Below are 27,779 nucleotides of genomic sequence, written 5' to 3'. Positions count from 1 at the left end.
TGCTCATTGTTTTCCCATTTTGGAGTTGGCACCATGGTGGCCCCATGGTGTAGATGTGTCGATAGAGGGGTTTTCGGAGGAAAAGAGGGGGTAATTCATGAAAAATGACCAAACCACCATGGATTGGGGCAAGAATTGGCACACTTGTGAAGCTTGTGATGTGAAACCTTGGTTGCTCATTGTTTTCCCATTTTGGAGTTGGCACCATGGTGGCCCCATGGTGTAGATGTGTCGACAGAGGGGTTTCCGGAGGAAAAGAGGGGGTAATTCATGAAAAATGACCAAACCACCATGGATTGGGCCAAGAATTGGCACAATTGTGAACCTTGTGATGTGAAACCTTGGTTGCTAAGTGTTTTCCCATTTTGGAGTTGGCACCATGGTGGCCCCATGGTGTAGATGTGTCGACAGAGGGGTTTTCGGAGGAAAAGAGGGGGTAATTCATGAAAAATGACCAAACCACCATGGATTGGGGCAAGAATTGGCACACTTGTGAACCTTGTGATGTGAAACCTTGGTTGCTCATTGTTTTCCCATTTTGGAGTTGGCACCATGGTGGCCCCATGGTGTAGATGTGTCGATAGAGGGGTTTTCGGAGGAAAAGAGGGGGTAATTCATGAAAAATGACCAAACCACCATGGATTGGGGCAATAATTGGCACACTTGTGAAGCTTGTGATGTGAAACCTTGGTTGCTCATTGTTTTCCCATTTTGGAGTTGGCACCATGGTGGCCCCATGGTGTAGATGTGTCGACAGAGGGGTTTCCGGAGGAAAAGAGGGGGTAATTCATGAAAAATGACCAAACCACCATGGATTGGGCCAAGAATTGGCACAATTGTGAACCTTGTGATGTGAAACCTTGGTTGCTAAGTGTTTTCCCATTTTGGAGTTGGCACCATGGTGGCCCCATGGTGTAGATGTGTCGACAGAGGGGTTTTCGGAGGAAAAGAGGGGGTAATTCATGAAAAATGACCAAACCAACATGGAATTGGCCAAGATTTGGCACACTTGTGAACCTTGTGATGTGAAACCTTGTTTGCTCATTGTTTTCCCATTTTGGAGTTGGCACCATGGTGGCCCCATGGTGTAGATGTGTCGACAGAGGGGTTTTCGGAGGAAAAGAGGGGGTAATTCATGAAAAATGACCAAACCAACATGGAATTGGCCAAGATTTGGCACAATTGTGAACCTTGTGATGTGAAACCTTGGTTGCTCAGTGTTTTCCCATTTTGGAGTTGGCACCATGGTGGCCCCATGGTGTAGATGTGTCGACAGAGGGGTTTTCGGAGGAAAAGAGGGGGTAATTCATGAAAAATGACCAAACCAACATGGAATTGGCCAAGATTTGGCACAATTGTGAACCTTGTGATGTGAAACCTTGGTTGCTTAGTGTTTTCCCATTTTGGAGTTGGCACCATGGTGGCCCCATGGTGTAGATGTGTCGACAGAGGGGTTTTCGGAGGAAAAGAGGGGGTAATTCATGAAAAATGACCAAACCAACATGGAATTGGCCAAGATTTGGCACAATTGTGAACCTTGTGATGTGAAACCTTGGTTGCTCAGTGTTTTCCCATTTTGGAGTTGGCACCATGGTGGCCCCATGGTGTAGATGTGTCGACAGAGGGGTTTCCGGAGGAAAAGAGGGGGTAATTCATGAAAAATGACCAAACCACCATGGATTGGGCCAAGAATTGGTACAATTGTGAACCTTGTGATGTGAAACCTTGTGCTGTCAAAAATGACCAAACCACCATTTTGGAGTTGGCACCATTTAAGGCTGCGTAAAAAAAAAATCATAATATTTTTCATAATTTGTATGAAACAATAAAATTGTAACTTTATTCATATTTGATAGATCTTAGTTTACAGACATAGATGTAATGTGCATGAAGTAAAATTTGGAAATTATTATTTGTAAAAACCAGAATGCAATTTGAAACTTTGCATTGAAAATAATAATTACAAATATGGGACTTAAATTGCATTATTATGAGTTGGGACAACTTAATGGGCTTTCGGCCCATTTAATGATTAATGAATGCGTTGACTGGTACATTACGTGCGAGTAGTGCGGGGTGATTGGGTTGAAATAGTGCAGGTCGTGGACTCGTTGACCTAACCTCCATCTTCCCACGTCCGCCGCCGCCCCCCACCTGAACCACCGTCCGCCGCCCCCGAGCTGAACCACCGTCCGGCACCCCGCACATCACCGACCCTCGGACGCACATCTCTGTGGCGGCCACCGTCGTCTGTGCATCGACATCAAGATCTCTCCCGCGGCCACCGTGGGTGTCTGCTGCGGCCATCATCGTCTCTGCCGCGGACATCCTCGTATCTAGGGCGGCCACCGTCTCTGCCTCGACAAACGCAGGTATGCCGCGGCCACCATCATCTGTGACGCGACCATACTCTCTCTCACGGTCGCATCCTCCTCCCTCAACCGTAATTTCCTCACCACATGCGGTATAGATAGTCGTCATCACATGCAACACAAATGAACGATCCCGATAGTCATGTATCTCCACGAAATCATGCATGTTTGTCTATGTAGCTGAGTCGTTAATTTATTTGTATTTACCCAGCCTCAGGTACTTACGACTTGATTCATATTGCTAGCTTGCACTTCATATATGTTAGCAGACGGAATACTTCATTGTTATCACATGAAGTTCATACATGTTAGCAGACGAAGTACAGATGTGTTTTCACAGGAAGTTCATATATGATATGACATGAAGTTCAAATCTGTTATCACGTGAACTTCGAATCTGCTGTCGCATGATGTTGAAATCTGTTATGACGTAATTAAACCCGAGGGTATAGTGTCTTAGTTTCATGTGATGCAGTTGTACAATTTTATTTCCTACCTCGTATTAATTTGATGCTGTTCAATTGGTCTGCAGGATGCAAGACCCGGATGGGGAGATTTTCTGTGACATAATTAGGTGGCAGAAAGTCGTAGCAGCAATGACAGACGAGCAATGAGACAAATTACGCACTTGTGCTGTTGGCCGATGCATGATGCAAATTCCATCCAGAAAGATACGGCCACTGTTGGTCAAATACATGATGCAGGTTTATGACGAGGAAAAGGGTAGGTTCATCATTGAACCTAGGGTGGGTGAAATATCGGCAACAAATGAGGATGTGGAATGCTTGCTAGGATTACAGGATGAAGGCTTGTCGTCTGCTGATATTTTGGAAGAGGAAGGAGAAGAATGGAAAACAAACATACCTACTAGATTTCTTAGTAAAAAAACTGGCAATTTAGTCATGAAAGATATGATTGATGAAATCATTACATCAAAAGCCACAAATGACGACTTCCTTCGAAGAGCTGTCTTAATTCTTATAGGGCTTGTTCTAGCTCCTACTTCGACTGCTACGGTTTACAAGCCGTTCTATGCATTTGTGGAAACAATGTACAAGTTACACAACTTGAATTGGAACCAATTCACACTTGCATATGTCATGGACCAGATCAGCCCTTGCCGGAGAGGAATATATGTTAGGCAGTGGCCGAAAGGCAATGTTGCAATTTTAGAGGTACATGTCCTTTAATGTTTTTTTTTAATTATGTTGCAACATATACTAACTATCCTTTATATTTTTTTTTACATGTAGTACTTGTATTGGGAGAAAGTGCAACCTCTTGATGAGATAGCACTATATGCTCGCATCTCTTCACGCCCACTTATGATCAACTGGACAGAAGCTGCTGTAGCCTTGAGAGATAGCTATGATCAAGATAATGGCCGGGGCAAAGGTATCCTTAAGGTAAGCATACATATACCGGCCATTTCATTTATTATAGTTGTTTTGCATATAACTATGTACTGTCAAATATCGTACTGACATATTAAATTTGTTAATTTTAGATTGAAGATAACATCACAGAGGCATATAGGCGACAGTATGGGAAGAAAACAGATGGAAAAAACATGGGTGCAGAAATTAAAAAACCGGGTACTGGAAGGAGCAATGGAAAGGGCAATGGAAGGAGCACTGGGAAGGCTAGTAGCTCGAGAAAACCCGGCCCGTCGTGGGAAATAAAGATGGAAACCACCATGAAGAGGATGATGCAGGATTTTAAGAGGGATATGATGGAAGAACTACCAGAGAGATGCGCGAAGGTGATTAGGCCTAAATAATTATGAACAACAAAGTTCACCATGTATTTAATTATTATTGACATCCTAAAATTTGTTTCCTTGTTGTAGGATGTTGTCAAATTATTAAACAAATCAGGTGTTAGGTACAAGCCATCCGCGGAAACACTTTCAGATCAGTACTGTTATGACGAAGGCTGCGGATCTTACCTCAACGGAGTACTTGAACGGAAAGAATTTGTTTACGACAAAAAAAGTGACACCCGGAGTGTGTCATTACCTAAAGAAGATGTTCACAAGGTTAGTTTCACAACAAATAATGCAGATTAACATGCTTCCACTATTGTGAATAATGCAGATTAACATGCTTCTATGTTTCCTTTCCGTAGGTGTCGAAAGAGGACAATAAAGAAGAGGATTACATAACACCTGCAAGGACCAAGTGTGACTTCATAGGGGATGGCACGCCAGACAATCCATGGCAAGTTGCTGAAGATTTTAAGGAGGCCTCTTCATCGGAGGTGCCATCAAATATTTTTGAACCTGCCCTCAAAAATATGAACAAACAAGACGAATACAAAGAGGCTGCCTCAGAAGGATCAAAAAGCGTCAACAGTGCAACCGGCAAGAATGAAGATGTAAATGGAAAGAGGAAGCGAAAGCTCCCTCTTAAACTGCAGTATCCTTATATCATTGAGAATCGAACGAAACGACAACCTCGAAAAAAGCCAACTCCCGCAATAGGTACGCAACGGAAGATATGTACTTAAATATTTGATTAGTAATGTGATACTAATCACAATGCATTTTTTGTGTACAGCTACTCCGTCCACCAATGATGTTGAAATTCCGCAAGACTCTACTGCCTTAATAGCGGAACACATTGCAGCAGCAGAGCTTTTTGTTCAACTTTGTTGCAAGAGTGAGGTAAATGGGAAAAAAATTATCTACAAAAATGATATTGGCGTCACGTTGACATCACAACGGCTTAAAGTGGTTCTAGACCATAAATGGTGTACAGATGATGTAAGTATATTGCTGACGCTTCAACTGTGCACATACTTTTAATGTATGAATTATGCACATGTATGTTTGTGTGTTAACTACACGAAACCTTTGTTTTTCAGGTTATCGATGCTTACATTGGAGATTTGTCTCGTCGTGTTGGGGATGATCGGTACTTATGTGCAGCGTGGAGGTCATCATTCCTGCTAGAAGCACATCGCAAGGGCCACAAAACCAAAAATAATAATAAGAACAATGATCTCCTAGCTGTAAGAACTGGAACCATTCAACGAGTTATCGACGAATATTTTAGGCGGGAGAAGGTAAAGTATTCCATCAATATGACAAAATTTAGTAGTAATACTAATTTACATTGCATGTACTCACAATTTTTCCTGTCACACAGGCATATTTTCCAGTTAACATATCGAACAATCACTGGACTACCGTGATCATGCACACACCCAAGCAAGAATTCCAAGTTCTTGACTCATTATTTCTATTAAGTGTGACCATAGACACTGTCAGGGCTCACAATCGTTTCTTCTACTACATACTGTCTTCAAATTGCATGCGTACAGAAACATCTAATTATCTATATTTGTATAGAGACAACAAATTTCGGCTGACATCCAAGAGTACAACAAATCTACATCTGGATTTTTCCCTGATGTGATATCTTGGGATATAAAATCATACGATATGCCGCAGCAAAAAGATGGGTCAGTACATGCAAACTACAACTAAATATATATTACGCTACTATTGCATGTACTAACTCAATGAACCGAATTAATTGTGCAGCAATTCATGTGGCTTATTTGTTCTTCAATGCATGGAACATTGGGATGGAGATAAATGGAATAAAGAAATATCACAGGTACTGATATTCTACATGGTGACCAAACACCTTTGATCCGTGGTACATAAAATGAATAACCGATGCCTATTGTTTGCAGGAGATGATAAACGGATCAAGGAACCTCATTAACGCACAGATAGTTCTAGCAACTTCAAATCTGTTAGAGACGGTGAAAATGAAGGTTGTCCGGATCTCCAAGAGATATACTAAGTAGATGAAGCTGCAGTGATCATAGGTTGGGTTTTAGTCCCGTAGAAGGTTTCCCAGCTTGTGTCAATCTCGGCTTCTGTGAATCTATATGTATGACATTTAAATACGGTTGGCAAGTACTGTGATTGTGTGATTTTAAGTATTCATCTATATATTAAGCTACTAGTGTGATTGATATACTAGTGTGGTTGATCTATATATTAAGCTAGTAGTGTGACAGAAAAAAGTATGTTACCAAAATTTCAACAGCACTTATATGAACAACACTTAGTACTTGGTCCACACAGTACATCTCTCCACACAGTGATAGAACATACATAGTACTTGGTTCAGTTACACAAATATCAGACATAGAACATCTACTACATTTATTACATCAACATAGTGGCATGCTTCACTCCCAACTTGCACAAATCTCTTGTATGGCCTTCATCTTCTTCAGGTTTCTATCTCTAATGTTGAAGAGATCTGCAACGTAATACTCCAGCTTCTTCTTCTCCTCCTTTAGAGTGGCAATCTGCAGCTCTGCCTTCTCCTTCATAACCTTCTCAAGTTCAGCAGCAGATTTCGGAACCATTGCTTCTTGCTCACTACTCAGGTTACCAAGTTGTTTATGCAGTTCAAGGTTTTTCTTTTCCAACTCCCTCTTCTCAAGCACTAGCTGGTAATTGGCAGTAGCATACTCTACATTACCAGAGATTCTGGTTTCCTTTTCCTCCTCAAATGAATGCCACAACTGGAGCAATGCATGTTTCAGAGATTGTGGCCACTCCTGATCCACCCAAAATACCGTCTCACAAATATTTTCCTGAAAATTATTTTTATTCCAAAATTTAGTACAAGTTTTATTAAAACAATGTGGCTCAAAAAAATGGTGCTAAATATGACACAAGGTTTTCTTTTGCTACGTCCATCCACAACACAAGAACTGTCACAACATTTTCCAAATGCACAAGGATTTCTAAATGCACAAGATATTGAAGAGATGTTCGTACCTTGCATCCACATCCCAAGAACCTCCGGCCCGTGTTCGTCCCCTCGAATGCCACATACTTGTGGCACGGCAAGTGATGGTGGCAGCGCTCCGGCCCAACATGAACACCGGCGTAATCCGGGTCATACATGGTCTCTGGGACCTAAATCACAAGATAAAATGCAACCAATTCGAATAGAACAGAGTAAATCAACTAATTCCAAAATTTTACCAAACCCTAACCCTAGCTCAACACGTACCCGAGACGTTGGGCTCAGATCGGCCCCATGTGCGAACTCAGAGAGCAGACTGTCTTGGCTGCTGCTCTCATCGTCATTCCACGACGGCATGGCGGCGGCGGCGTTCCTGCGGCGGCGGACGTGCGACGGCGGCGGACGGGAGAAGGGGAGAAAAGATCAGAATGACCCCAACGTACGGGCCTGGCCGGGTCGTTTTGACCTGTCTCCGTTGCCACGTCAGCTTGACTATGGACCCCACCTGTCAGTTTGATGCTTAACCCGCTTAACCGAGCTCATTTCGCGAAGTGGTGGGTATCTGTCACGCTGTTAGATCAAACTGTTTGTTTTCTGTCAAAAATATGAAAGGCGGTGCTTTTTTCAAACCATAGCCGCAATTGTGGTGGGTTTTTGTAATTATCTCCTTTAAAACCCATGTCACCATTCCAACTCCACCTTCATATAACAGATCTTTAAATAACATAACTTTAGAACGATGGTCTGCCAACAATTTGTATGCATCAAAATTGTGAAATATCATCAGCATCAATTAACGTAGTAATAGCACCATCAAAATATCAGTATCATCAAAAATTTTCAAATACAACACATAATGAGCAATGACTACAACTTCATATAGCCAATGACTACATAAAACATATCGGCATATCGGCATGCAAACTGAAGCTTCATAATGTCGTGCCAAGTTCGTCCTTCAAAATAAGTCATTCATCATCCTGACCTCCTATAATATGCGCAACATGCCTGCAATTAACAAAACAGATGATAAAGTAAATAACTAAAGTTTAAAAGGATTCATAAATAATTGATCGCCAGGAAAAATTTATACTCTCACCTAGGATTCAGGTCACACTTCAAGCTACGTTTGGTGTGTCCAGCCTTTTTGCATCTGGTACATCGAATCCCCCTACCCCGCTCGTCATACGATAATGGCCTTCCATTCATTGTCACGGGTCCTTGTCCATCATCTCTACGCTTTCGTTTCTTAGGCGCACCTCGAGCAGCAACTTGAGCAGGGTCACCCAATTCATTTACATTAGTATTCACCGAGTTTGTGGGACGGTTGGGTACATTATCATACTCCATCTTGTTTGAAATAATGTCAGCATAAAATGCCTTGGTCCGCTCGAACAACAGTGGATCTTTGTATGCAACTTGCAATGCTTCAGCTTGTAACACATTCAACTCCGTAAATCTTTGTCGCTCCTCCGCTACGGGAAAACCCCAATCATGTAGATCGCTCGTGCGCCTCGCTGGCAAGCCACCCCTAGCTTGTTTAGAGAATCGCAGAAGAACTAAACAACCCGGTATTTCATCCAAATCCAGCACATCAAGTACATGCAGAATATGCTTGCAAGGAAGTCCCCTCCGGATCATCCTTCGACAGCTGCACTCTAATAATTTATCCGAGTTGGCCGGTTTATAGTCAACATAAAACTTTGCATGCTTTCTCTTTTTCCAAGCAACAACAAACTGCATCTCACCTTCTGTTCCCTTATACTGATCTATAACCTCAATGCCTTCTATTTTGTATATCTCTTGCTGCAATATATAAAAGTTTGCCGGAGTGAATACCTTTGCAGCAGCTCTCTCAATTCTCCTCAAATTGGTTCTTGAGTACAGTGATGTCCGTGAACCGATGCAGTCATCTTTTGCCTCCGTCTCTCTAATGCGCACTATAGCATTCTCGTAGTGCAAAATCAAATCCACTAGTGTCATACCGTAGTCTAGGTGTAGGTGAAGACATGAGTTAAGACTTTCACTTCGCTGATTGCTTTTCATACCAAGCCAGAACCCCTCAGATAGGTACGCCGCTGCCCATAATCTCCTCTTCTTGTACATTCTTTTCAGCCACGTCTGTGTTTTCTCCGTCTGCCATTTACGGATAAAAGCGTGCCATCTTTCCTCGAATATATCCGGTGTGGTCGTGTAATACAACGAGCCCGAAACTCACTCAACGACTTGAAACTTAGGTGCCGAGCCATGTTCTTTTCAATGTGCCATGAACAAATACGGTGCGGCTGCTCAGGAAACACACTTCGAACAGCTCTAATCATCGCACTATCGGCATCGGTGATTATTGACTTGGGTTTCTGCTGCAACATAGCTTTCAAAAAGTCTTCAAGAACCATACATACGTGCTTTCCTTCTCATCCGATAAGATGGCACACGCAAAACTGTCGTCCTCCGGTGATTGTTAATTCCAACAAACGGAACAAATGGCATACCATATCGGTTCATCTTATATGTACTATCGAACACAAGTACGTCTCCATAATCATTGTAATCCTGCCGGACTGAGCATCACACCAGAACAAGCTTTTCAAACGACCTTTACTATCAACGTCGTACTCAAAAAATCAGCAAACTTCTTCCTCCGGTTCTCCATCATGGCAATGGCTGAGCTAGCATCACCACCTGCAAGTAACTTTCTCTTCTCCTGCAGCACATGTTGTACAAGTCCTTCCTCGTAAACCCAACAGTGGTGTACCGACCATACTTGCCGAGGAAGGTATCCATGATCACATGCTTCCTAACCCCAGTGCCGCCAATGCTAATATCTCCGCTTTCTGGAAATCTTTTATCCTCCTATGTGACCATAAAAATGGGCTCTCGCTCGGTTCTGCACACTTATGACTGTGCTTGTAAACAAATTTTGCAACTCGCCAAACCCCCGAACCTCTATCAAGCTTCACATCCAACTCCGCTTTACAATTGCAACGTGACAAAGGTCTCAACCTACGAGTGCGGTTGTCCATAGTCGTAGAAACTTGTCGTTACGTTTTCCTTCCCGAGAACACACAAACCGCCTTCTGCGAACTATTTTGTTAGCACCCTTAGTCTCTTTGAACTTGAACTTTCTTACACTGAATCCCTCTTGTCGAGCATATCCATTATAAAAAGTATAAGCAGCTGCCTCAGACACAAAGGTCTTCTCCATTACTTCCCAGTAAAACTTCCTCTTATCTTCTGTATCACTCTCATCTTCATCCTCTGATCCATTCTTTTTCTTACCAACAGATTTCACCTGCATGCACAATTGGATAACATTTAAAACAATTTTTTTAACGCCATGGCATGAGTCATACAACGAATGAATTCATAAATCTTACATGTCTTCTTCTAACAGGTTCTTCTATAGTCTCCAAGTCTGAATCACCGTAATAGTCGTAAGAAGAATTATCGCCAACTAAGACCTGACCAAACAAGAAATATTAACGGCCATGTCACGACTATATAAAATGCATTGTTGACTTATTAAATATAAATTAAACATACATATCACCTAATAAAATTAAAATGCATACCTCATCAACAAAACCACAGTCCAATCTCTCGTCATCAGTTGCCTCCTCCACAACATCACTCTGAATCTAATTCATTTTAAAACATGTCAACATCAATTCACATTATCACACATTCCATATTTTTATGCAATCACACAATTATTACTACAAAACTCACATTATCAGTGTCAACATCTTCTTCTTGCTCTACATTATCATCTTCTACATCAACACCATCTGCATCCATCTATTAGCAAAAATAAGCACAATCAGTATTTAACAACTTACATGCAACTACTAAATAAAACTAGTACTTCCGTTTCACTCACACTTTCGTCGACATCATCGTCTCCCCAACTTTGTTCATCTTCACGAGGTGCATTATAGTTGGCAGACGAAATATTGAATTCCTCTTCATCTGTATTTCCGCTTTCGTACTCCATTGAACTTGCACTCAAATCTGAAACGTCCATCGCCTGTTCAAAGTAACAACCAAAATAAGTACATCTCAAAAAAGGAGCTCCAAACCCAAACCCTAACATCAACCAAATCATGAACATGCAATTACTTTGTACAATCAATTACCTACCACGAACGAACAATGATCCGCCAAACCCTAACGCCGCCTCTAGCAGCAGGAACAACCCGCGTGCGATCCTTGCCCAGCCTCCTCGTCGCCGGATCCACCTCCCGCCTCCACGTCCGACCTTGCACAGCCTCCTCGTCGCAGGATCCGCTTCCCGCTCCACGTCCGACCTTGCCCCAGACTCCTCGTCGCCGGATCCGCCTCCCGCCTCCACGTCCGACCTTGCCCAGACTCCTCGTCGCCGTGCGCTACGCCTTGCCGCCCCAACGTCGTCCTCCCTGCCGTCTCCCTCCCGATGGACAGAACCTTCCAAACCCAAACGAGGACGAGCTATGGCGCACACGAAGGAAACCGCTACGCCTTGCCGTTCCCAACGTCGTCGTCCCTGCCGTCTCACTCCCGATACAACCTTTCAAACCCTAAGGAGAACCAGCAATGGCGCACACGCAAGGATTCGAATCTTTCCCCGTAACCACCGCCTATCGCCGGCATCAACTCCACCTGACCGACGTAATTTTCGGGTCCAACTCCAATTCTAATGACGTGGGGCCGGCGGAAACCGTCTTCACCTAAGATACGTACAATATCTACGTGGCATCCGATCATCTATGTGGAAAATGACGTGGAGTATAATTATACGCGACTAATACGGCCCCACCGTCTCCAACGGGTATTCCACCTGAACGTCGTTCACCAGGGGGGGACACCGGAGCACACCCCATTGAAAAACTGTCGTTTGCGAAGTACAGTTGCTGGTGCGTTGAAGATTCCCTCCTTATCTGAAAACCACGGCGAGAACCCAAAAATTGGAACCTGCGACCATCACCGTGTCGTTTCGGCAGTCGCCGGATCGACCAAGCTGGGCTGAAACCTGAAAGAGTGAAGGTAGGAGTAGCATCATTCCACAGGCGTTGCCGCTTTGTGCTTTGTTTACAGTAATGCCCCTAGGCGATGCCTTATCCACACCAGTATCGAGTGCCAGGAGGAATCAGCACACGGGTGAGCATAAGCAGCGCCTTTTCACGGGACCCAGCCTTTCTCAAGTGGATGATTAGTGCCTCCCGTTTCTATGGTCCAGCTTGTCTTGCTTCGTAAATCCAACACTGGATTTGTTCGTTCTTTTTTCCGTTCTGAAGTTTCTGAAGAAGCCTGGAGATGGTGTCCGATCAAAATAATTCAGGATCCGTCAGGCGCAGGCTGCAAATTCAAGGGCGAGGGCATGTTTGCTGGGGGCATCCGCCATTCTACATATTTACGAACTTGAACTTAGGAACACACGTGGTATTAGTTTGAGCCGAATTCTTTCTATGCAACAGAAAACAAAGCGTGGTACTCTAGATTAGTACGATGGTACTCCCTCCGTTCCATGATTCTTGCCGCAAAATAAGATGTGTTCAGATATATAAATCATGAGCCATATTACTTGTCGAAATCGGAGAAATATTTGAATGGAATATGCCGCATATATAATTTGCGCGGTTGCAGCGCGGTAGCTATATCCTGCCGAGGAGGGTGTATGTGTTGGTATCGCCACTACGATGGCGTTGTTGTCCAGGGCACTTATCTGCTCCGGGCTGCCGGTGGACCTTCGTGTGAGTGGATGAGCTAGGCACCACAAGTGGTAGTTTGGAGTACAAATACTAGGTTCGCTTGAAGAGTGCAGATGGTTCATTTTTTTTTTCCTTTCAAAAGTTCTTGATTATATTGCTCCTATGGACGTTGAAGTGGACTAGAATATTCCAATTAGTACTAGGAGACAAGAGGGTTTTTCGGCATGACACTACGAAAGAAATGGAGCTTGAACAAAAAAAAAAACAAATCGGTAACGTACATGGACTCTAGAAGAGAGGCGACCGTGAAACCCATACAGGGTTCCGTGCCCTCGCTAGCAACGCGTCGGTCCGCTCCGTCTTCGGTGACCTTAGGTCTTGGGGGCGTGGCGGACCAAGGCCCGTCGCTGGAGGAAGGGTTCTTTTTTTTAGGTTGTTTTTAGTGTCTTTTTCGCGATCATGGGGCAACGGCTACATCCCGGTGGTGGAATAATCTTCTCCCCGCCCTATCCTCACTCCGTTGGTGCGTCTAGCGTCGACGAGGGCGCTTGGAGGTTTGTGTTTGGCGAATCTCCTAGGATCCGGTATGTTTTCGGCTTTGTCGGTGCGGTTATAGGTTTCTGATCTATAGTTCTCATCATTACCGATGGTTGTTCTTATGCTACGTTGGTTCTTTCGGGCTTTAGCATAACAACTTTTCGTTCATCTACAATAACAAGGTCTACTTCGACAAGTTTTGCCCAACTTCGGTGATGGAGGGGCTAAGACGGCGATGCGCCTTCGGGCTGCTTCAGTGCTCGTAATATTCGCTAGGTGGTCCAAAGACCTATTTATATTTTTGTTAAATTTGGTGTTATTTTTATTGTTGTTGATGACAATTAATATATCGGTGGTCCTTTTCGCAAAAAAAGAAAAACATGGAGCTTCTACAAATTGCTCAGATTACAATACGATTTTTGACATGAAACGTTGCCGCGTAGATTAACAATACACCGCCGAACTTGCGATATTAGAAGCAAAATAAAGCCTCGACTTAGGTTCCATACAAAATTAAACATTTTTTTATGGAGACTACCATGCGAATCACTCTCGATGGCAGATGTGTTGCAACACAACTGCAAAAGAATATGTCCAAGGAAATTAATCCGATGCTCAACATGTGGTGGTTGGGATTCACGACATCAACCTTTGATCGGTTGCACGACGAATAAGTGCGTGTGGCCAGTGGCGGGTCTACACGTACCCATGAGGGTGCACACGACACTAGGTATAAACTTTGTTCTATGTAAAATTGCAAATTTTCACGATGTGTGCACCCCTGAAAAGATGAATTTTATCTGTTGTGGCACCCGTATGCACCCTGTTGCCTGATGTTCTAGCTCCGCCAATGTGTGTGGTCTCTCTTGCCTAAGGACATGTGTGAGCATAAGCGGACCAGAAATTTTTTGAAGCCTGGGCAAATAGGCTTAGTGTGCTAATTTTCTATCAAATACATGTAAAATAGTGACGAAAATAAGCCTGTCGGCCGGCCGGAAGCCTGGGCGGCCGCCCGGGCTGGAGGGATGCTAGGTCCGCCTATGTGTGTGAGCACATGAGCAGAATGCAAAACCCTTCACCAAAATGATGGGTGTTTACGATGATTGAATCTATGTCGCATGAGGATTTCACCAAGCTGTGTGTGACACCATGGGCTATTATTTGGTATGGGTGGCGAAAGGAGGTACACGAGGAATTCTTCCAAAACCAGCGTAGGCATGTGTACATGTGTTTTTGACTAAACTAGAAACTACGAAGAAGAATACACAAATGGTTGGAGCGGGGTCTCGCTCCACAGTTAGCTCCACACTAAGATCAATGTTGATATTGCTATGTGGAAAAATCATAAGGTCGGAGTTGTTGTGGCTGTGGCGTACGACGAGTTAGGGGTATACTTGGGAGCATTGGTGTTCGTGCTCCAAGGCATTGATGACATAAATTCTTTGAAGGTCATGAAGCTCTCTTTCTAGCCGGTAATCTAGACCTTGTATGCCAGAATGTGACAGTGATTGTTTTCCCGTTGTCTCTAATCTGTAAGGCATCTATTTCGGACGCTATAGCCAAGTCATACAGACGATGAATCATAGATCAAGAGAGTTTTATTCGGTAGAGTTTTGCCATAAGAAGGGGGCGAGTTGCAAATCAAGAATCACATAATCTCGCTCGGCTTACTATTTTGTATGTTGTTGGTTGGCATGTGTCGCTGTTAAATCCGCCGGTGCATTTATTTCTATTCCAGCTAATTTAGTTGTGTGATTCAGAACTACGTTCTAAGAAAGAAAGAAAAAGTGAGGCGTTCATATGCCTTCGCCAAGATATTTGGTATATGCCCATGGCTACCGAAACATAATAATTAGGTAAACTCACCAGAAAAATAGTAGAGTGGTGTAGCCTTGTTCAACACAGATTCATATTTAGCGAGATTCATGGTGAGATAGATTTTCCATTTGCTCACTGACATAGGCATCCCCAATAGGCCTGCCGAAGAAGGTACCCGGGGTTTACTGAAGGCCCACGAGTCGACGAATATGGAGCTCGGAAGCCCAATTAGTTATTGATAAGGAAAGATAGAATTGTATTAGGAAATAGAGAGATTTGTGACTTTACGGTTTGAACTCAAAGAGTCTCCCGGAATCTGTAAACTTGTGTAATACGAAACCCTCGGCTCCGCCTCCTATATAAGGGGGAGTCGAGGGACGAAGAGAGGAGCGATTTCATTGTCAACACAACCCTAGTTTTCTAGCAGTCGAGTACTTTTCCGGCTGAAACCCTCGAGATCTACTTGCCCTCTACTTCCAACTAAACCCTAGTCTACAATCCGTAGGCATTGACAAGTTAATACCTTGTCAATTGGCGCCGTCTATGGGAATTAGAGGCGACAAGGAGCTGATCTCGATGGCACGTTCAAGATCGTCGACTTCTTCGGTAGCAAGCAACGCGATGGATAGAGGTAAACAGATCGAAACTGATCTAGTCAATTGGGGTTTGCTTTGGTAACTACCCTTGAAGAATTATGATTTTCAAGGCAAATCGATGGTGCAAATTACACTTACTTGTTTAGTTATAAAGGCGTCATGGTATTTTTTTACTTGATTCAATTACATAGTGATCACATATGCTTCCTACAGAAGACAGAAAAGTCCTATGTTTTGGTATTTCCCCGTGTAAAGTTCATGCATGTTTTGAATTTTATCAGAGCAAATCATTATCCATGTAAAATAGAGCAACATGGTCTTCCCAACAGAAAAGATGTTAGTGCATGATCACGTGGAAACTATACCAGAAGGTGAGCATGTCTCAGCCACATCAACCACCCCTCGAGATCCAATCACAACACCTCTCCATCTCCACATCTGCACCACACTATGGACAGAGGGGAGGAGATTATCACCTCTCCCATGTGTGTAGGAAGCTTTCTTGGTTTTATGTGTTGTTTATGCGGGCTATGAAATCGCGTGAATGGTGCTCGAATAAAACTATTAAGGCTCTGATCGCGTCTTGATGGCGTTTGGTTTGGTCGAATATCTTGTGAAAATATATAAGTAAACATGTAAAACATGTATGATATATTATCCTAGGCCACCTAATAGCAGGTTTTCATATGGATTTATTTTCTTGTTCAAGAGAAGATATGGATCGATTTAGCAATAATAAGATTGATTTAGTAGTGATTTGGTTGTTGTAATCCTCTACCCCGGTACCTGATATATAAAGAGGCAAAGGCGTTGGCTGTAAGGTATGGTGTTGAGCGTAACCAGCCTATTATTCCTTACCTCTTGTCTTAAAGAGTTTGAGACTTTTTGTTCCATCTGGTCTTCATGGACGCTAGGTTACTGCCGGATCCCATTGGATAACCGCTGGGGTGTCGAACAACCACAAAATTGTTGGTTGAGGTCACGTTGGACAAGAGTTGACGGCGATCCAAAAGTACAGTAGAATTAATAGGGTAAAAGGGAAGGGGTGAAGGAACAGAGAGCACCTGGCCTAGTGGGGACGTACTGCCCATCGGTGTTTGTGTAGAACCCTTTCCCTCCCCTTCTCGACATCTCAATCACCGGTGGAGGAGACAACGGTGATCGGGAGGGACCTGGCAAAACCATCGGGGACAATGCATGAGGTACGAGGCCTATAAAACCAGATAATGTTCCGCACCATCAGTCACCACGCAACCCCATGCGGCCCAATCTTTCCCCTGCCCTTATTGATGTCGGGGATTGCTACGTGAAAACATGCAGATAAGATGTGGCAGTTGGTGGTGCAGCGTAGGGATCTCGCTTTCTAGGTCTCGTCGCCCTAGACTCTTCCCGACGCCTTTGCCAGGTCCCTCTCGATCACCACCATCTCCTCCATTGGCATCGACCAGGTGAGAGAAAGGGTTCTACATCACCACCGACGGACATTATGTCCCCACAACGCAGGTGCTCTCTGTTCCTTCACACCTACCCTTTTATCCTATTCAATTTCCTTGTACTTTTGGGGCTCTCTCTCGACCATCGTCCAATGCGACTTCAACAAGCCGCTGGATGTTCTCCACCTTAGCGTTTATCACGTGGGATCCGATGCGAACAACTAGGGATTGGGGTTTGTAAGTTTTAGAGTGTTTTGTTGTCATGGTGCTCTAATGAGTGGGGTATTAAAAGGACGGAGATGGTTGCGGGTTTTGGCAAAAGGTATGAATCCATGGTGATTGTTTAGGCGCTCAATATATGGTTTTTTTGTTTGGTTTTAACTTCATGTTCGTGATGTCATGTGGACTCAAGTTTGGGCTTGTGAGTGGAGATAACTTATAGTTTGGCCTAGGCTTTAGGCTGGCAATTGGTGTTGGGTCCTTAAGCTTGGTTGTTGGGTTTGTTTTTTAAAGTAATTTAATTTATAACCGGCGTCTCTATAAAACAAGCTACTGGTGATGTTTCATTTGAGAAAATATTGGTTGGTATCTAAAAAAGGGTTTTACTCCACCGCCATGAGGCAACTCATCTCGAAGCTAGGTGCTCTTCGTTCCACCACTCCTTTTTTTCACTCTATAATCTTTCCCTGTATCTTTTTTGGGTCACCTTCTCGACCCTTCGCCAACAGGACCTCATTGGAAATGCTAGTGGTTGTTGGCATCTTTGGTGGTTGCCAGTTTAGGATCCAACGTTAGTTACAAGGGATTATGATTTTATAGGTTTTGAAAGATCTTCTTGCTCTAACATTGATGGTGGTATTTTTCTGAATAAAAGTATTATGGCTCCAATATCGTCTCGATGAAGCTTGGTCTAGTGTTTTCAAGGATTTTGTTTGAAATGTATATAAACATATATAGTGCGTTTAAGATATTCGCATTGGTGATCTTATAGCAGGTTTTGATGATATAGAATTATTTATCATTAATTTGATTGATTTGGTTTTAATTTGGTTGTTTTAATCTTGTACCCTAGCAATCGATATATAATGAGGCTAAGGCGTCAGCCGTATGGTGGTGAACACAACCAACATGTTCTCCACCGCCTCCCGGTTTTATAGATTTCGATAGTTTTGGTTCCATCTAGTCTTCATGGATGACAAGTTAATTTCAACCATTTTCATCATTTGAGCCATTCTGAGCAATATTGTCTCCATTGTCAAGCTACGCTAGCACGGTTGCATGCCTAGATTCGGGCGGTCTTCTATTCTTGCCCCAATTATCAAACCTTTGCCATATATATGGCAATTTATTAATAGGTCATTACATATAATTTAGTTGTTGAATTTAGCAACCTCCAACTTTAGAGAGTGTGTTATGCTTATTTTATCCAGCCTAATGTGCGAATATCCAGATAACATCAGGCAATATCTTCTCAAATAAAAAAATAGCCAATAGCTTTTTTAGTTTTTCTTCATAGAGACCCCAATAAAGCATTTCTGCAATAAGAAGCAATAGTTTGAAAACAAACCCCAGCAACCAAACTTAAGGACCCAACACTAGTAAGTCAGCGTAAAGCAACGAAAACAAGCGCCGTGGGAGTAAACCCCGACATCAATACATGGCAACAAGTGTCAACTCCAAGAAAACAAGCGAGTACCATGTGACGGCTAGTGGTGTGGGTGTGTGGCGCATATGTAAGACACTATCCTAGGTATTCAACGAGGAATTCGCTCACTTAACTAAATCGGATGGTTCGGAAGGTGTTTGATGAGAGGTGTTTTTACAGCCGGTTGATCTCTGGCGTTAGCGTCGCCTAAAATAAATCCATGGATAACAGTATCCCCGATTTACTCTCGGAAAAAATAAATATTTCCGATGGCTTCCACTCACAAGTCAGAAGTCACACCATCCTCTCGCCGCTCTTGATGGGCTGATTCTATTCGTTGGAAGCCCAAATAGCTCTCGCCTTTCTCCTTTCGGCTAGCACGGCCTGCGACCTTTCGTCACTCTTTTTCTCTTCACTCCCTTCAGAACATCGAGTCTCCTCGCCATCGTCTCAAAAAAAAGGGGACCCGTCGCCACCGCACTCTCCCCGCCGACTCCGCCAGGCCACCGCCGTCTCCTCCACCAGCGGCCGCCATGTCGGGAAGAGGTGGTAAAGGCTTCTACAGCACCCCCGACGGGAACTACCACTCCACAAGGACAGGTATTGTTAACCCTATTCATAGGATCCGATGTGAATGGAATGGGGATTAGGGTTTATAGTATGCGGAGGGTTTGGTTGCCGTGGTGCTCTAGCGAGCGGGGGATCCCCCAAGATTTAATCTTTGAACCTTATCTTCCTTCTTTCCCCATCGCCATGGCCAATCCGAGCAGCAGGAAGTCGAGCTGCGGTCGGGCGCGCCCCCCTTCTCACCGTCCCGAGCTCCGGCCACCACATCGCCTCCGGCCGCCTCCCTTCCCTCTCCATCTCTCATCTCATCCCCTCTCTCCAACTCACCCGCCAGAAGGTCGGACAGGAGGAGCCCCGCGTCCCCACCGACATTTCGGCAGAAAATATTTAAAAACGACACTCTCTTAGTTTCGGACATGAACAACCAAAACCATACCAGCAAATGGTTTAGAAACAAGGACCTGAAACAAAAGATTTGTCAGCCTGCTGCTTGCGTCTCCTCATTTCGGCAGAACATTCCTTTTTATATTATTAAACTAATCCGCTATACAAAAAACACAAAAGATATCAACATTACTACCACAAGTACTGTACTCGAGTTAACCATCAGTGAACCCAGAAATTTTCATGAATCTGGATACATGTAGAGGTTATTAAGCCAGGTATGACTGCAGGTGCAGGGATCTATATGGACGGAGAAGAGATAATCGCCCCAACCAATCTGCCGGAAGAAGAAACATCTAATATTTCTGCAATGATCTGTAGACGAACTGGGTTTCTTACCGTGAATACGTCGCATGCTAGGTCTTGAGACTGCTTTTGAACGGGGAGTAGGAATTGAACGCCTCCATATCCTCCTGCTTAACCACGTGTTCCGCAGAGAAACTCGTCAGCATTCTTACGGTGACGTATGCAGCAGAGGATGTCGAGGATAGCAAGACCGCGATCTGAACCGGCACAGACTTGCTATCCAGTAGACCAATCAAGGGCATTGTCGGGAAACTCGGTGTGGAGCTCGGCGAGACTACCTCAACCAAGTGTAGTTACTGTATTAAAAGGAACAGAGAACACATAAGCATAGAGGTTTCTGGACTCTCTTTAGTTGCAAGGTGAAGCGGCAACATGACATTATTATGAAGGAAGATGAGACCCTGGAGTCAAATAAGGAGTGTAGGAATGTAGGATTCAGACGTAGTTGGAAGGAGAAACGAAGAGGCATCGAGGCGTGGGGCAACTCACATATAGACGTACTTAGTGCAACTGGTACAGATAAAACTGAAATATTTAAGGTTCTTGAGCACCCTTGTTGGATCGGGTTATGGCATGCCATAAATTTTCTCTCACAAGAACATACAACTTTGGAGAGCACAATATGTCTCGTCCATATTTGAAATGGTCTGATCACTAACTGCGTGGCCAACGGTGGTTTGATTGTAATTTGTTTTGCGGGGTAAGTGTCGGTCTGATCGGATGTTTCCAAACAATAGGTTATGTATTTCCAAGCATGTTAGAAACACATACCACAATCTTGTCGTCTGCTAAGCAGCTTGTGGTCTAGTAGAACTGCGTAGAATGTGAGTGATGGTGTGTGTGTGCATATGTGTCAAATCTGCGTAGAGTAACGGGTATTTTGGGAATTATTTGATAACAGATTTTTTTTTACCGCATTACAACATTTAATTCTCAAGATCTTTGTCATTAAATAGCAAAATCGCGGGTGCATAAATGCTAGAATCAATCACCGTCTCTACCTTGACCTTTACCTCTGCTTCCTCACACCTTTCCTCCTTTTCACTTCTCCAGATCTACTCCACTGTCGCCTCCCATGGCGTCTCCTGACGGAAACCCTAACGCGAACCCCAACAATCTCAACTCCCCCTTTGATATTTGGATGCTATTCAGCCCGCCACACAACCAGCCACCTCCCATGGCGGCTTCAGCTGGAAACCCTAACCTGAACCTCAACAATCCTATCCTCCCCTTTGATATTGGGATGCCATTCAACTCGCCTCACAACCAATTGCCTCCCATGGCGTCTCCAGCCGTAGCCCTTGACCTGAACCTCAACAATCCAAACCTTTCCGTCGATACTGGGGTGCTCTTCAGGCCTACTCACAACCCCACTCCCACTGCCGCATCCATGTACCCTGCTGCTGCCAGCCAGCCATGCCTGTCCAGCCCTGACATCTACCCTGTAACCACCCATTCCTTCCACCCTGGCCCCTACCTTAACTATGCAGAGGATCCCCAACCCCCCATGCCCCACACAGACATCTCCGTCCCCATGCTAAACTCCAACACAAACCCAGTTCGGAGCGGTAACCTTGTCGGCCCCTACCTCCATTATGCACAGGATCTCCAAACCCCTGTGCCCCGCCCAGCCATCTCCTTCCCCATGTCAAACCCGAACCAGAGCGGTATCACCCCCAGACCCTACCTCCACTACACGCAGGGTCTCCAAAACCCCATGTCCCACCCAGTCACCTCCCTGGCCATGCCAAACCAATGTGCAAACCCAAACCGCGACGCCGCCTCCGCCACCTCCACCACCCTACAGGCTTGGCGTCTGTCGCTTTATGGTACACCTTTTGTCTTTCAGTTGTGTCATCCTACTTTATGATGTTTGATGATTTTACAGCTTAACCAAGAGGATGCCATACATTTTGAGAAGTTTAATTTCCCATGTGACTTTATAGTTTGGCAGATCTTTTAATGGATGTATTCTTACAGGAACACCGAACGGAAGGCAGAGCCCTGTTGATGTTATTCCTATTTCTGATTCTGATTCTGAATTTGAGTCTGAAGGTAATAATATTGCCCAATTTCACGATCAAACATTTTCCAAGCTACAGTTTATTCATTGGAATGATTTGGTTTTCAACTCCCATTACCCTTCTAATGATATAAATACTGGCCACTTGGCATTCTAGGCATGTCAAGTCAGATGTCTTTGCTGCTGTTCTATTTGTATCTAGTATATTACACTACATGGCTCTGCTCCATGAGAAAATCCTTTAGCATGTGCTTTTGTTATAAAAATGACATTTGTATCTGCTAGCAACTGGTGAGCTATCTGTCTCATATGATCAACATTCCTTGTGTTTTTTCACCAGTAAGAAAATTTATTTGTATAGTTGTACCCTAGGGCATTAGCAAGAGGGTAGTTGAAAACTTGAAATAACAATTTGTGTTCCAGTAAAGAAATATTTGACTACGAGGGTCCCACAACCTTCTACGCTCGCCACCTATTGATCTTGGCAGCCTTCATAGGATTGATCAAATACTACTGAAAAAAATACTGGCAGAGAATTGTATACCATGTTTCTGGTTCCCCAATCTGTTGACTATTTATTCATAGTATTCTGGCTACCATTAGACTGAATGTGAAAGGATACTTTTCATTTGTAATGGAAGTATATTGCAAGTCACTCTCGGATCCCCAACTCATGGTTGTGCATGAAATATGGTAATGATTGTGCAACCTACATCGTACTGCTCTGTAGTATTTTGGTAGATAGGATATCGGGTGATGGTACATAAATAAGCTCAAAAACTTACCTGATAGTTGAATGAAATGAAATAAGTCGTTGATCCTATAGTTGAAACCTACAAAAATCTCATATATCACTGCCTGGCATTTAGATTATTTCGAAGATACTTCCACACACTCCAAGTCAAATGGGAAAGCTCACTCCAAGTCAAACGGGAAAGCTTCATCTGATAGCCTAAAAACTGGTGGAAAGGCTTCATCCTTTTCTGAAGGTATGGATTCAAGGTTTTGCACTTTTACTACACATTTATCCATCCAAGAGTTGCTGATAATACTGAAAGTTCTAATTACACAATAGATTTCCTTTCTGTGTCTTACATATTTTTCTTTCATGTATTAAGGTCTCACGGGATCTGGCAAAGGTGGGAAGGGCTCTGCATCATTTAGTGCTGGGAAAGGTGGGAAGGGCTCCGCATCAAATGCAAAGCCTCCAAAGTCTGATCCAGAACTTAAGCTTGAGCTAGGTTAGTTCCTTTTAGTAAAAGTTCCTCTTATTTTTTTTCTGGCAACTTACTTTATCCTAGTAAAATCATAGTAGCCAATGTTTGGCAATTTATGCAATTTCAGTAGGCCCTTTCTTCGAGTAAGTTCTGTATAATGAGACTTTTATGTTTTACATCATTTGAAATGGGCACACATCTTATATTCTGATTTTCGAATGGTCCTTCTATCTAAAGAGAAAATTTGTAAGCTGACTCCTGCATAACAATTGGTTGCAGATATGCCCCCGAATTCTAGAATTTTAATGGACTGTGAAGCAGCTGAAATGTTGCAACAAATTCACGAACATATGGCCATCTTATCAGAGGATCCGAAGATCAAAATTCCTGAGTAAGTTGATTTGTGTCTAAAGTCTGTTCTGTTCTGCAAAGCATTGTTTTATGTGGCATTCCTGTCTGCTAGCTGTGTGACTACATGTTTACTCTTTCTTCTGGCATCTGCAGGTCTTTTGACAAGGCTTTCCAATATGCAAAAGAAGGAAATCATTTCACCACTGCAAAGTCTGTGAAACAAATTCTGGAGTATCCTTTGTTTTGATTAAGAACCATTAGAGATTGCATGTTGTTATGCATTTAAACTGTTTTGTCTAAAGCAATCACTTGGCAGTTATTTTCCTTGACCAATAGCTGCAGACCTCTTAAGAAATATGGTGTTACTGATGGCGAGGTTTGTAACCCTTTTTGTCCTCTCACCTTCTTGTATCTCATTTCCCTGATCTGAGCATACCATTGTTTGCTGTACTTGTAACAGATATGCATGATAGCGAACATTGGGCCTGAGACCATCGAAGAGGTTTATGCACTAGTTCCATCTCTCAAGGTCAGTGTCTTCTGTTGGATTGCAATTATATATGTCATTATGAGTTTACCAGGGGCTAAGTCTTGCATGATCCAAAATTATTTACACAGGCCACTAAGGAGCTCAATGAAAGCCTTATTACGGAGGCTCTTGATGCTCTCGCTAACATAAAAGCATCCAAGTGAATCTCAGCACCACAGGTAATCTCTTGGCAAATCTTGGACCATACATCTATCCTGATTTTTCTTATTGATATAACTGAATAGATCTTGAACATTTATGCAGCTGATCGGGCAATGAAGCGTCTCTGCTACAAGCGTCTCAGTGATTTGATGTATGGATGTTCACCGAAATGAAGTTGTGTGTATGTGAAAACCGTACTATCGTTTGTTTCTGCTTTAGGTCTGACCGGTAGAACTATGTCTGTTGAAACTTAGCCTATCGAACTGCTAGAATGGTTGACGTACTGTAGTCTGAACTTCTATGTGGTACCTGTGGTCCAGCTCGCGTGAACAATGAAAACCTTTGCAGCCTGTTTGTTTCTGCATCTGTGCCTGTCTGTTCACTTGCTCCTTTGTGAATTGGATCTCTCTGCGTTGCAGACTTTCAGTTTTCTTGGAAAAAAACTGTAGGAAAATCTGGTAGTGTACCATGCATTCGGTAGTTTAAGCTCGAATGCTTCGTTCTTTTATTTGGTACCCAGTTTTTTTCCCACACACATCTGCTTTTTGCTGCATTTGGATTGAAATGTTTTGATAGAGCGAAAATCGGAGTTAGACGTTATGGGGATAGGGCTGCTGTTGTAGGTTATGGGCGCACTTAGGGGCATTTCATGGCATTTGATCTTCTGCAGTCTGATTGAAGATGAATAGAGAACTCAACATTTTCCTAATAAACCCTCGACACGAAAACTGCACGTTGCCTACAGTGCAATCAAGTAAAGGGATAGTACGCTCAAGTTTATAATACTGTAATAGTTGAGAAAAATTCATACAACTGTAATGGCGGCTCAAGTTCAGAACCCGCCCTATGAAAATACACTGCACGCTGCTAAAAGTAAGTTGACGGCTCGGCGCCTGGTCGTCAGTCAGTCGTTACTGCCTGGCAGCCGCCGCGGGGTAATCGAACGGCAGCGGCCGGACGTCGTCGCTGAGCGGGTCGGCGTGCCGGAACCCGTAGCTCCTGAGCACCTGGTCGTCGGCGAAGTTGAGCGCGCGGCGCATGCCGTCGTCGCAGCTGTCCCCGGCGTAGTCCCGGTTCCGGTCGCCGCTGCAGGGCTGGCAGCCCGTGAAGTGCGTGATGAAGGGCCGCCTCCAGCCTTCCACCCCGCTCCGCCCGAGCCCGGCGGCCTCGAGCGCCGCGTTCCTCGCCGCCGCTCGCTCCGCGTGCTCCCGCACGGCGTGCCCTCTCCGAAGCTCCGGCGCCCGCCGCTCCATCTCCTCGTACCGCGCGGTGATGTTGCCGAGCCGCGGCACGATCTCCAGCCAGTAGCCTTCGAAGTAGAAGCTGTCCTCGAGGAACACCTTGTCCCGCCACGGGCTGTCGTTGTGCATGAGCATGTAGACGAGCGCCGACTGGTCGTCCGACTCGTTGAACACCTTGTCCTTGAAGGTGGCCGTGAGGACGGCGCCCCAGCGCTGGTAGTCCGGCGAGTCGGGCCCCATGGCGGCCCAGGCGGCCATGAAGTCGAGCGACCACTGGCAGTTGCGGATGAGGAACACGCCGGCGTTGAGCCCCGTCCACGTCGGCGGCCGATCGTGACCGGATCCGTACACGAGGCTGGGCCAGCCGTGGACCACGAGGTTCCGCCCGGCGTAGCGGGGCAGCGGGAGGCGGAAGTCCATGTCGGTGAGCACGGCGTCCGAGTCCACCCACCACACCCACTCCGCGTCCGGGTGCGCCACCATGGCGGCGCGCACCAGCGGGATCTTGGCCCAGTACCGGTCCATGGAGGGCCGGAGCAGCGCCGTGTTGTAGAGCAGCTGCAGGCCGTTGAGGCGGCAGTAGTCCGCCTTGTTCTTGAGCAGGCGCGTGAGGAGGTGGTCCCCCGCCGGCGCGCGGCACGGGGTGGGCTGTGAGCCGGAGACCATCAGGACGCGCTCGTCGGCGTTGGCCAGCTCCGGGTGCGCGCGGAGCCACTCGGCCCGCTTCTGGTCCCAGCGCGTGATGGGGCGGTCCATGGTGTACGTCACCTCCGGGTCGTCGTAGAAGGTGCGGCCACCGCCACGAGCGGAGGACGACGGCGACGGTTCGTCCGCAACGTGCGCGGCTGGTGGCGGGGAGAAGGGCGAGGCGAGCGTGAGCAGAAGCACCGTGGCGACCGTGGCGCCGGCGCAGAAGAGTACCGCGTCTCCGAGGAGGGAGCGCGCCATGCCGGAGCCGGCGCGGCGGTGGCGGTGGCGGTGGATCGCGGCGGTGTCGCTACCTGCGTAGCCCGTGTCGGGGTGCTTGTGTCGGAGCAGCAGTGTCAATGTGGCATGCATGGCACCGTGAGGCGACGGTGAGCGCGGGGAAAGCATATGTGTAAAGGCGCGCCGCTCTGGCCGGGAGCGCCGTCGTCTAGCCGGTGGCGTCTACAGTGTACGTGCGTGCGTGCGGGATGCGTCCAACCCAAAAGCCCGAGGCGTATGCCTTGCATCTCAGTGAGCTGGATATCAGCGAGGGAGGTAGCAAGCACAGGACCAGCGCACCGTTTTTCGGTTGAGATGATTGAGTAGCGAGGGAGAAAGAAGCATCCTGGATTTGTTTCATGCCTAGATCCAAATTGGACGCCCGCAAAGCGCCGTGATGGCGAGGCGAGGCAGCAGTGACCTGGCTGGCTCCACGGCGATAGAGACCGCAGCTTTGCCAAACGGGATCGACCCCCAGCTAGCGAGGGATAGAGATCGTGTTAACTTCCACTTAACATCTTTGAGTAAATTGTGTGCAGCACGCACAAGCAAGCATCGATTCTGAATGATGGGCCGTTCGCAGTGAGAATCTCTGGCTTTCTGCAGAGACACTGCGCTCGCGGCCGAGACGAGAGCCTGCCAATGGCCTGACCCCAGGACTGAGGAGCACAGGAGAGCGGAATTTTGCTTGCGCAGAGCACCATGCTCATAGTGCTCATGCGTGCCGTCACTGACAGAAGCCCAAAAGCCCGGCACGTCAGCATCGGGTCCGTCCACGACACTGCACCGTCAGTGCGGCAGTGTCCAGCGACTCTGACCGGACCAACCAAGCGCATCTCATAAATGGATACAGAGATCCAATGTTTTTCCAAGACAATGGACCGATGCGGTGATGGGCTCGACTGAAAACGGCTGGTGGGCTTCAGCAAATCCTCAAGGCAATCCCCCCCTTGTACTGCACGATGATGATTTTCTTTTTGGGTTGAATTGTTTGTGGTCAAAGTCCTCAAAACTGGTTTCAAATTTTTGGTTTGAATTTGGGGGGGGGGGGGGGGGGGGGGGGTCATAGTGAACTCGCAAACATTTTATCTGTTGACTTTTCTA

At 45.3% G+C, this 27,779-nt stretch overlaps 3 protein-coding genes across 3 annotated transcripts; 1 reads left to right on the top strand and 2 right to left on the bottom strand.

Moving 5' to 3' along the window:
• Positions 1-9,386: 9,386 nt before the first annotated feature.
• Positions 9,387-11,194, bottom strand: LOC127309371 (uncharacterized). The gene is made up of 6 exons (XM_051340245.2): positions 11,034-11,194; positions 10,883-10,951; positions 10,726-10,791; positions 10,507-10,614; positions 10,225-10,445; positions 9,387-9,438 (listed from the first exon to the last, which is right to left on the bottom strand). Exons 1-6 carry the CDS (start codon positions 11,175-11,177, stop codon positions 9,387-9,389), a joined length of 660 nt encoding a protein of 219 aa, XP_051196205.2. The 5' UTR covers positions 11,178-11,194.
• Positions 11,195-19,273: 8,079 nt separating this feature from the next.
• On the top strand, positions 19,274-24,708 carry LOC127306355 (uncharacterized). Its single transcript, XM_051336968.2, has 10 exons — positions 19,274-19,469; positions 22,167-22,241; positions 23,079-23,198; positions 23,328-23,450; positions 23,706-23,817; positions 23,931-24,008; positions 24,120-24,153; positions 24,238-24,306; positions 24,396-24,485; positions 24,571-24,708. Exons 1-9 carry the CDS (start codon positions 19,403-19,405, stop codon positions 24,468-24,470), a joined length of 753 nt encoding a protein of 250 aa, XP_051192928.1. The 5' UTR covers positions 19,274-19,402; the 3' UTR covers positions 24,471-24,485; positions 24,571-24,708.
• Positions 24,709-25,234: 526 nt separating this feature from the next.
• On the bottom strand, positions 25,235-26,942 carry LOC127306354 (probable glycosyltransferase 7). The gene has a single exon (XM_051336966.2). The coding sequence runs from the start codon at positions 26,802-26,804 to the stop codon at positions 25,380-25,382; it is 1,425 nt and encodes a 474-aa protein (XP_051192926.1). The 5' UTR covers positions 26,805-26,942; the 3' UTR covers positions 25,235-25,379.
• Between the last annotated feature and the right edge of the window lie 837 nt (positions 26,943-27,779).

The sequence above is a fragment of the Lolium perenne genome, chromosome 6, assembly GCF_019359855.2.
Source record: "Lolium perenne isolate Kyuss_39 chromosome 6, Kyuss_2.0, whole genome shotgun sequence".
NCBI classification, from domain to species: domain Eukaryota; kingdom Viridiplantae; phylum Streptophyta; class Magnoliopsida; order Poales; family Poaceae; genus Lolium; species Lolium perenne.
This window is presented reverse-complemented; position numbering and strand designations above follow the sequence as displayed.